The sequence below is a fragment of the Chiloscyllium punctatum genome, chromosome 10 (genome assembly GCF_047496795.1).
Source record: "Chiloscyllium punctatum isolate Juve2018m chromosome 10, sChiPun1.3, whole genome shotgun sequence".
Taxonomy (NCBI): Eukaryota; Metazoa; Chordata; class Chondrichthyes; order Orectolobiformes; family Hemiscylliidae; genus Chiloscyllium; species Chiloscyllium punctatum.
In genome coordinates this window covers 113,863,479-113,874,689 of record NC_092748.1, presented here as the reverse complement: position 1 = coordinate 113,874,689, position 11,211 = coordinate 113,863,479, and the positions used below count along the sequence as shown (strand labels likewise).

Here is an 11,211-nt window from a genome sequence, read left to right as displayed (position 1 = left end):
ACGGGAAGCTCAAACACTGATTGGCCAAGTGAATGATAAAAGAATCCCAGGCACCAGAACCCAAATAAGGAAAACAGTGGGGAATCCGAGCACTCGTTGGTCAAGGCAGCAGTAGTAAACCCAGCCCACATATACATGTATATAATGTGTGGAGATTACTATGCTTGTGTGTGTGTACCTTTGGGAACAGCACCCGACTTTGCAAAGTTGAATGAAAAAGTTTTGGACAGACTCCTCCGTGTCTTTGTTCCTGGGAAGGGAAATAAAAAGTGCCGTAGATGGGGCTGGACAGCCACTTATCTCGCACAATTGGGGGCTCCTCCGGGATGAAATAATTATTGCCGGGGGGGGCAGTCTCTTCGGCTCACGGATCAAGCCTGATTACAACAAAGACGCGTCTAGTATATATTTATACTTCTCACTGATCGGCTTGGTCCGTTGGCCATCGGCCAAGAGACGATGTGACCCGGCTCATTTAAAAATAATTTTGAATCCTGGAAAAGGAACACACGGACGAGTGCTGGGACGACCGGTTAGTGACTATACACGGGGGTACACACATTTAAAAAGGCCAGACAACTCCGTGCACGGATCAAGGTAAGAGATTCTTTTGTTCTTCCTTGTTGGCCGCGTGGTTTTGACGGTCATCTGTGAAAACGCTTTGGGCGTTTAAGACCAGGACTGAAGATAAACCACGGGAAATTGTGGTTTTGACGGTCATCTGTGAAAACGCTTTGGGCGTTTAAGACCAGGACCGAAGATAAACCATGGGAAATCAGACTTCTAGATTTACTAAGGAAAAGTCAGGGAAGACTGCAAATGGGAAAGAAATACCCCCCGATAGTCCATTAGGTCGGAAGTTAAGTCTATGGACGGACAGTAGTAGAACGAAGGACTTAAAGAAAGAGACCATGATAAAATATTGTTGTTTTATATGGACCAAAGAACCTATCCGCGCCCCCTCGGTAGTTTGGCCCGAGTATGGGTCTGATGAAGACTGGGTGTGTCAAATCCTAAATGTATATGTTAACAGGAAACAACCGTTTGACCCAGAGGAGAGCAAATATGCCGCCGCCTGGTTGGCGGGAGACAGCGAGAGTCCCACGCGTCTCTATCCTCTGATTCCCCAAGCAGACCCGAGGAAGCCCCAGAAGTCTTGGGACATCCTCACCGACGGTTTGCCACCGTCTTCCCCGCCCCCGTATATACCACCCGCGCACGACCAGGCGTCCAGCGCGGACCTCCCTCATGCGACGGATAATTCCGAGTCCCAGCAGGCTACGACCAGTGAGGAAGGGACTGCTGGGGGGGGCACAGGAGGGGGCACAGAACTCACCCCAGGCACTAGGAAATCAGTCCGACTCGAGATGCGGAGAGGTCGAGAAGAGGGATTGAGAGCTGGGAGGAGTGACAATATTGAACAGCTGAACCCCTTACGAGAGGTGCCGTTTGGGAACGAACGGACCGGGTTCGTAGTACAACCTTTAAATTCTGGGGATATCCGGCAACTCCGTAATGAACTACCCCGTCTACTGGACGACCCCGTCAGTGTGGGAATACAACTGGACCAATTTCTGGGGCCCAGTATATACACATGGGCTGAACTGCAGGCATGATGAGAATACTATTTAATTACGATGAAATTGTTATGATCCGGAATAGTGCAATGGCCATTTGGGATAGGGAGCATCAGGACGGCCCTCAGCGTGGAGAGCAGAAGTACCCCTTAGAGGACCCCCGGTGGGATCATAACGACGCGGGGGGAAGGGCCAATATGACAGACCTCAGAAGCCTTATAATCAGGGGGATCCAAACCTGCGTGCCCAAACAGCGGAATTTAGCAAAAGCATTTGAAGTTGGACAGAAAAAGGATGAATCCCCGAGTGAGTTTTTAGACCGTTTGCGGGAGTCCATGCGAAAGTATTCAGGTTTAGACCCCGATGGGGAAATAGGCAAGAGCATGCTTAAGGTGCACTTTGTGACTAAGTCATGGCCTGACATTCAGAAGAAATTACAGAAAGTGGAGGATTGGGCTGAAAAGGATGTTGCAGAATTATTACGGGAAGCTTGTAAGTCCACCGGAATGGGGGAGGGAGATTATGGGGTGGAAAGAGGAACGTCGAAGAAAAGTTGGAGAGGGAGAGAAGCGAGACGGGGCAGAAGTGAGAGAGGAAGAATTAGCCGTTACCATGTCATACCTTAGTGAGTCCCGATTGACAGAGATAGACCCTAGGGTTTGGGTCGCCAAAGGGAACCGGGGGGGACTCGCAATTCGACCTGTGGAGGTCAAATTAAAGCCCCAGAGCCCCGAAGTCAGAGTGCGCCAATACCCCATCTCTTGGGAAGGGAGGCAGGGCCTGAAGACAGTTATGGAAGACCTAATAAAAGATGGATTGGTAGAGCCCTGTATGTCACGATACAATTCCCCCATCCTGCCGGTCCGGAAGTCGGATGGGAGCTACCGAATGGTCCAAGACCTAAGGGAAGTAAATAAAATTGTCCAAGTACGGCACCCTGTGGTACCGAACCCATACACTATTCTGGGGCGAATCCCCCCGGACCACGGCTGGTTTAGTGTTATAGATTTAAAGGATGCCTTCTGGGCGTGTCCCCTGGACAAGGACAGTAGGGATCTTTTTGCTTTTGAATGGGAGGATCCTGATACTGGCAGAAAACAACAGTACAGGTGGACCGTACTCCCCCAAGGATTCACTGAGTCCCCGACTCTGTTTGGGCAGATTCTGGAACAATTATTGGAGGGACTAACCTTGTCCCCGGCCCTTAAGCTTATACAATACGTGGACGATCTCCTTTTATCCGGACCGGCGGAGGAGGACGTCCTACTTGGGACTAATGCCCTGTTAAATTACCTAGCTGAGAAGGGGTTAAGAGTGAGTCAGAAGAAGCTCCAATATGTTGAGAAAGAGGTTAAGTACCTGGGACACTTGATAAGCCAGGGACAGAAACGAATAAGTCCGGAAAGAGTGCGGGCAATAATCGAACTAGGCCTCCCAACGACCAAAAGGGAGTTGCGGAAGTTCTTGGGACTCTTAGGCTATTGTCAGTTATGGATAGACGACTATGCCCCCCTTACTAAAGACTTGTACCTAAAACTCATTGAGGAGGCACCCAACAGAATAAAATGGGAGAAGGAGGAGAAAAAGTTAATTGAAATCCTAAAAGGAAAATTGATGGCCGCCCCTGTTTTAAGCTTGCCGGATTTTAGTAAGACATTTCGCCTCTTTGTGAACTCCAGAAAGGGAACCGCTCTTGGAGTATTGACCCAGGACTGGGGGGGTAAAAGGAAGCCCGTGGCTTTCCTGTCAAAAATTCTGGATCCAGTCTCCCGAGGGTGGCCGGAGTGTGTCCAAGCGGTGGCAGCCTCGGCAAAGCTGGTAGAGGAAAGCAGGAAGTTGACTTTTGGGGCCCCCTTGACAGTCACTACTCCCCACCAGGTTAGAACTATCCTGAATCAGAAGGCCGGGAGGTGGCTGACTGACTCGAGAATTCTGAAATATGAAGCCATATTGTTAGACCGAGAAGACCTCCGAATAGAAGTCGGGGGCTGCCAGAACCCGGCGGACTTTCTTTGGAAAGGGGAAGGGGAGGAGGAACTGGAACACTGCTGTTCAGACATAATAGAGTACCAGAGTAAAGTGAGGGAAGATCTGAGGGATACCCCCTTACATGCAGGTAGGCGGTGGTACATTGATGGGTCCTCTCGAGTGATAGATGGGAAGAGACACAACGGTTATGCAGTCATTAGTGAGACTGGTTGGGAATTAGTGGAAAGTGGACGGCTACCGAATGCCTGGTCCGCACAAACGTGCGAATTGTACGCCTTGCACCGGGCTCTGAGGAATTTAAAGGGAATAGCCGGGACAATCTACACTGACTCTAAGTATGCCTTTGGGGTAGTACACACCTTTGGGAAGATCTGGAAAGAAAGGGGAATGATAAATAGTAGAGGAAAGGAGTTGGTCCACGAGGAACTAGTAGCCATGATCTTGGAGGATTTGTTGCTGCCACAAGAGATTGCTGTAGTACCTGTGAAAGGACACCAGAAAGACGATAAAATAGAGACCCTGGGGAATCAATTGGCAGATGAACAGGCAAAATTGGCTGGGATGGGGAAGGAAGTAATAAACTGCCTGGTAAGGATTCCACAGATATCCGAAATTACCGAAGTGCCCACGTTTACTGACAAAGAAGAAACTCTTCTCGCGTCTCTGGGGGGTACAAAGGATAGGGAAGGCAAGTGGACCTTACCCGATGGCCGCCAGCTACTAAATCGACCGTTGACGCGGGACATTATTGCCCGTTTACACCAAGGGGGTCACTGGGGCGCCCAGGCACTGTGTGATGCCTTCCTGCGCCGATATGCTCACCCTGGTCTGTACACGGTAGCCAAGCAGGTCACAGGAGATTGTATAACATGTCGAAAGATTAACAAAAGGGGGCTGCGGCAGCATGCAAGACAAGGGGGTAGGAGTCCGGCCTATAGGCCGTTTGAGTATGTTCAGGTAGATTACACTGAGCTCCCCCCCATAGGTCGCCTGAAGTATCTATTAGTAGTGGTAGATCACCTGACAGGATGGGTGGAAGCTTTCCCCACTACCACGGCAACGGCAACTCAGGTTAGCAAGATTCTACTCGAGCAAATCATCCCACGATTTGGGCTACCCCGCGCTATTGACTCTGACCAGGGGAGCCACTTCACCTCGACCGTCCTCCAGAATGTAGTGCAAGCAATGGGGATTGACTGGGATTTGCACACCCCCTGGCATCCCTCCTCCTCGGGCAAGGTCGAAAGAATGAACCAGACCATCAAAAAGCAGCTAACCAAGCTCACTAGTGAAATCGGCCTGCCTTGGACCAAATGCCTACCCCTTGCCCTGTTGCAAATTCGCACCCAGCCAAGGCGGGATTTGGGCGTCTCCCCTTTCGAAATGTTATTTGGCCTCCCGTTCCATGGGCCGAAGGGGGAACCTCCTGTATTTGAGTCTCGGGATATGTTTGTGCAAAAATATGTGGTGGCTCTGGGGTCTGCTCTATCTCGTTTACGCCAACAGGGACTTTTGGCACAGACGCCGCCCCTCGAGTTTGCGGTGCACACCGTCAAGCCGGGTCAGTGGGTCCTGATTAAAAGCTGGAAGCAACGTACCCTCGAACCAACTTGGGACGGTCCCTTCCTGGTACTTTTGACGACCGAAACGGCTGTCCGTACGGCCGAAAAGGGCTGGACACATTACACTCGAGTCAAGGGACCAGTGCCACAACCGACGGAGGACGAACAAACCTCTCTGACAAAGGCATCTAAGGAACAGAGACTCTGAGAACGAACTAATCGGACTTTGGCGAGTCTAAAGGAACTGTGCCCTCGGGCTACGGGTGTCGCGACAAAATGCGGTCAATCGTATTGTTAACTTGCTATGCCATTGTCCTTGGGCTGGGTCATAGTGTGCGTGTTACCCAATTTGGCCTCCGGATGAAACAAATAGAGGACCGTCAGTGGTTCACCATCTCCGTGCTTGCCAACCAATCAACACAGACACTTCGCTTAGACCTATGTGAGTTGGTGCCCTGTAGGACTAAAAGTCAACTGAATCAAACTAAGCAGAATCTAGAGAGAGAAAGGGGATTCCAGGGTCAGACGTTAGTATTACAATTGTATGGTAGGGAAGGCCTAAGTAGGCTTCCAGCCCCCGGGGTCCAGGCTATGGTGTCAGTTGTCCGTGATCCCATCACCCCTGGACGAGATTGTGGGCATAATCGGTGCAATCCGCTTTATCTGACCATAAAGAACTTGGAAAAGAACGAGGCGAGACTTAATAGAACAATACTGGGTATTAGAGTTGGGGGCCAGGCAGGATGGGGGGGGAATGCAGCTGTGCTGCACGTATATCACGGTCATTGAAGCTGAGTCTGGGGGCTCATCCACCACTGGTAAGCAGGAAAAGATTAGAATAATTGAGACAACGGATTTGGAAAAGACCTTTGAAATAGAAACGGGATACGGGGAGGCGAATGCCTGGATGGAATGGGTCAAATATACTGTGAGGAGCATGAAAAAGAGTGATTGCTACGCATGCATGAGTGCCCGCCCTAACCCTCAGGTGGTCCCATTCCCGTTGGGATGGGAGAAACACCCACGAGCCATGGACTGCATGATAAGGCTGTACCAGGACCGAGAGGCCTGGAACGACCCCACTTGTCGACCCTTGAGTTTGAAGTTTCCCCCCGTCAGGTCTGAGGGGGCGCCCCGCCCGCCATCATTCTCAGGGGTAACGGGTACGCACCAGGCCTGCGTCTCTCGGACGGGACTACAGTGGGACGACGATGTGGGGACATTTGACAAGTGCAGCGGATCAATCCGGCTGGTCAATGAAACTACCGGGGGCGGGAATTACTCCCACATTCATGTGCCTAGGGCAGACCTCTGGTGGTACTGTGGTGGGAGGGTTCTGCGACCGACCCTGCCCCAAAAATGGATGGGCACTTGTGCGATCGTTCAATTGGCCATCCCATTCACCCTGGCATTCGAAAAACAAGAGCAACCCCGTTCTAGTGGAAGAACTGAGAGAGCTTTGGAGACCTCTTTCGATGATAACATATATTTAGATGCCATAGGGGTCCCCAGGGGTGTTCCTGACGAATACAAGGCTAGGAACCAGATAGCGGCGGGTTTTGAGTCGTCACTGTTCTGGTGGGTGACTATCAATAAGATTTTGGATTGGATTAATTATATTTACTACAATCAGCAGAGGTTCATTAATTATACCCAGGATGCAGTGAAAGGAATAGCAGAACAACTGGACGCCACTAGTAGGATGGCGTGGGAAAATAGGTTGGCCTTAGACATGATGTTGGCAGAGAAGGGGGGTGTTTGTGTCATGATAGGCACTCAGTGCTGCACTTTCATCCCCAACAACACAGCCCCTGATGGGTCCATCACCCGCGCCCTGGATGGACTCACCACATTGGCGGACGAACTGGCCGAAAACTCGGGCATCGACTCTGGCCTCACGGACTGGTTGGAAGCTTGGTTCGGTAAATGGACGGGGGTGGTCGTTCCCTTTCTTGTCTCATGTATAGTGGTGGCAGGGGTACTCACTGCCCTTGGGTGTTGCGTTATTCCCTGTGTCCGGGGATTAACTCAACAACTGATCGAAACCGCCCAAACTAAGAAGGATGTTCCCTATGGGCAGGTTGAACGAATAAATCTCGAGATGGAACAACGTGAATCCCGCTTGGCCGGGGGTAGTATTAGAGAAGGGCAGTTTGATGAACAAGCTCGGGAGTTATTAAATGCCCTGGAGAAGAAACTTACGGTTGAAAAATTACAGGCCGTAAGAAAAGACACGGGGGATTTGTAGGGGGTAGTGTAATTTTTAAACGGTTAGCTGCCTTTTAGTCTTTTCTACCTCATAGTAAACACAAGCAGACACTCAACTGTTGCCGGACCTCCCCCACGTTTATATGAATGAAACAGTTGTAACAGCTTTCCTCGATAGTTGAGAGGCCGCCCTTAACCACAGTTGTACAACATCATCCATATAAGGGAAGAACGGGAAGCTCAAACACTGATTGGCCAAGTGAATGATAAAAGAATCCCAGGCACCAGAACCCAAATAAGGAAAACAGTGGGGAATCCGAGCACTCGTTGGTCAAGGCAGCAGTAGTAAACCCAGCCCACATATACATGTATATAATGTGTGGAGATTACTATGCTTGTGTGTGTGTACCTTTGGGAACAGCACCCGACTTTGCAAAGTTGAATGAAAAAGTTTTGGACAGACTCCTCCGTGTCTTTGTTCCTGGGAAGGGAAATAAAAAGTGCCGTAGATGGGGCCGGACAGCCACTTATCTCGCACAGTGAAAACTCGGCAGGGCTGGGAGCTGGGATCTGGTGTGGGTGTAGAGCTGGGAGTGGGGGCGGAACCTGTAACTGGAGTGGGTGTGATGGTGGGGGGAATGGGGGTGGAGTCATGAGCAGGGGTGGTGTTCCCCTCAGGGTATGGGGAGGTGGGGATAGTGACAGTGGGGTCTGTGGGGGGCGTGTCAGCAGAATGCAGGTGAGTGGCGTTTGTGGGGGCGGAAGTGGTGATGACCACGGCAGTAGGGGTGGCAGAAATCACTGAGCATGTGGCATCAGCGATGATGTGAGGGGCGGAAGTGATGTCATGTTTGATGCATGAGGAATTGTGAGGGGTGGAAGTGGCCGTGATGGGGGCAGAAGTGACATCATCAATCAGTGTGGGGGTGGCAGCTGCATCAGCCGCATGGCTAATGGTGGAATAGATTCTGAGACCAGGGGAATCTTCTGGAATGTTTGAGGAGCGCTGGTTACGGAGGTGGGTAGATAAAAGTTTGTTGTACTTACAGTTTTTGATGTTTGAGATGGAATTGAAATACTGTTTGTTGAGAGAATGAATTCTCCTGAGGATGTAGTACAGAGTGGGTCCTTTGCAATTCTGAGAGAGTGTGGCCCTCAGCTGAGGCAGGGATGACTGGAGAGAGGTTAGGTGACGGCACATTGCTGCAAGCGTGGAGCGGAGGATCTTGAAGGAGAACTGTTGCTGGTGTTTTTGAATCTGTAGTCTGTACTGTTTGTAATGTTCTGCTCCGAACTCTGCTGGTTTAAAGGTGGTCCGGAGTCCGTGTGGGATGAGTTGGTTATGGAGACAGGCACTGAGGAAGCAAAAGTGGCTGTGGTAGCGAGTTTGTTTCACGACATGGTTGAAGAGCTTCAGGGCAGAGGAAACGACCTGGGAGTTGCAGTGGGAGAGGGACTCCCTGAGAGAGGAGGAAAACTTATTCAAGGCAGGCATCCTTGCAAGAGGATTCGCAGTAGGGTTAAAATCAACGAGGTAAAAACAAGGGCTGCAGATGCTGGAAACTAGATTCTGGATTAGAGTGGTGCTGGAAAAGCACAGCAAGTCAGGCAGCATCCGAGAATCAAGAAAATCAACGTTTTGGGCAAAAGCCATTCCTGCTGAAGGTCTTTTGCCCGAAACATCGATTTTCCTGCTCCTTGGATCCTGCCAGACCTGCTGTGCTTTTCCAGCACCACTCTAATCTTGAGTCTAATCTCCAGCATCTGCAGTACCCACTTCTGCCTGAGGTGGCAATAGTTGAGAGCTTCAAGTTCCTGTGAGTAAATATCACCAACAATCTGTCCTGGTCCATCCACATCAACGTTACAGTCAAGAAAGCACACCAATGCCTCAACTCTTTCAGGAGGCTAAGGAAATTCAGTATGTCCACAATGACTTTTACCAATATTTATAATTGCCTCAGAGAAAACATCCTATCAGGATGCATCACAGCTTGGGTATGGCAACTGTCTGCCCAAGGCTGCAAGAAAATTGTGAACACAGCCCAGTCCATCATGAAAACCAGCCTTCCATCCATTTGCTCCATTTACACTGCCCACTGCCTCAGGAAAGCAACCAACATCATCAAAGATCCCTTCCACCCCAATTATACTCTCTTCCATCCTCTTCCATCGGGCAGAAGATATAAAAGCTTGAAGTCACATACCAAAACATTCAAGAACAGTTTCTTCCTTGCTTTTATAAAGTCATAGAGACATACAGCACAGAAACAAATCCTTCAGTCTGACTATTGGCGGCACAGTGGCTCAGTGGTTAGCACTACTGCCTTATAGCACCAGGGCCCTAGGTTCAACTCCAGCCTCAGTCGACTGTCTGTGTGGAGTTTGCTCTAGTTTCCTCCCACAGTACAAAGGTGTATAGGTCAGGTGAATTGGCCAGACTAAATTGTCCATAGACAATAGGTGCAGGAGTAGGCCTTTGAGCCTGCACCACCATTCATTATGATCATGGCTGATCATCCTCAATCAGTATCCTGTTCCTGCCTTATCCCCATAACCCTTGATTCCACTATCCTTGAGAGCTCTATCTAACTCTTTCTTAAATGAATCCAGAGACTGGGCCTCCACTGCCCTCTGGGGCAGAGCATTCCACACACTCGCCACTCTCTGGGTGAAGAAGTTTCTCCTCATCTCTGTCCTAAATGGCCTACCCCTTATTTTTAAGCTGTGTCCTCTGGTTCGGGACTCACCCATCAGCGGAAACATGTTTCCTGCCTCCAGAGTGTCCAATCCTTTAATAATCTTATATGTCTCAATCAGATCCCCTCTCAGCCTTCTAAACTCAAGGGTATACAAGCCCAGTCACTCCAGTCTTTCAGCGTAAGATAGTCCCACCATTCCAGGAATTGACCTTGTGAACCTACGCTGCACTCCCTCAATAGCCAGAATGTCTTTCCGCAAATTTGGAGACCAGAACTGCGCACAATATTCCAGGTGTGGTCTCACCAGGGCCCTGTACAACTGCAGAAAAACCTCCTTACTTCGATACTCAATCCCTCTTGTTATGAAGGCCAGCATGCTATTAGCCTTCTTCACTACCTGCTGTACCTGCATGCTTACCTTCATTGACTGGTGTACAAGAGCACCCAGATCTCTTTGTACTGCCCCTTTACCTAACTTGACTCCATTTAGGTAGTAATCTGCCTTCCTATTAGTGTTAGTTGCAGTAGTCAGAGGGAAATGGGTCTGGGTGGGTTACTCTTTGGAGGGTCGGTGTGAACTGGTTGGGCTGAAGGGCCTGTTTCCACGCTGTAGGGAATCTAATCTAGTCCACAATGACCTTGTTCCCAACCTAAATTGGCCTGAGTTCGGCCCATATCCCTCCAAACCTTTCCTATTCATGTACTTATCCAAATGTATCTTAAACATTGTAACTGGACCCACATCCACCACTTCATCTGGAAGCTCATTCCACACAAGAACCACTCTCTGTGTACAAAGGTTGCCCCTCATGTCCTTTTTAAATATTTCTCCTCTCACCTTAAAAATATGCCCCCTTGTTTTGAACTCCCCCACCTTAGGGAAAATATCTTTGTTATTTACCTTATCTACGCTCCTCCTGATTTTATAAACCTTTACAAAGTCCCCCCATAACTCACATTCCAATGAAAAAGGTCCCAGCCTATGCAGCCTCTCCTTATAACTAAAACCCTCCTTTTCTGGCAACATCCTGGTAAACCTTTCTGAACCCTCTCCAGCTTGATAATATCCTTCCTGTAACAGGGCGACCAGAACTGCACACAGTACTCCAGAAGAGGCCTCACCAATGTGTCCAGCTTGTGAACAAAGATTGTCAATGGTCAAGGTCCCAGCTC

The 11,211-nt window shown here is 49.7% G+C and overlaps 1 protein-coding gene across 1 annotated transcript; it reads left to right on the top strand.

Annotated features, from left to right (window-relative positions):
• The first annotated feature begins 658 nt into the window (after positions 1-658).
• On the top strand, positions 659-5,167 carry LOC140482456 (uncharacterized). The gene is made up of 2 exons (XM_072579962.1): positions 659-1,883; positions 5,073-5,167. Exon 1 carries the CDS (start codon positions 768-770, stop codon positions 1,614-1,616), a length of 849 nt encoding a protein of 282 aa, XP_072436063.1. The 5' UTR covers positions 659-767; the 3' UTR covers positions 1,617-1,883; positions 5,073-5,167.
• Positions 5,168-11,211: the final 6,044 nt, after the last annotated feature.

Bases quoted from the DNA above. Each gene is read 5' to 3' on its own strand.
- LOC140482456 (XM_072579962.1), top strand. From the start codon at position 768: ATGGGAAATCAGACTTCTAGATTTACTAAGGAAAAGTCAGGGAAGACT.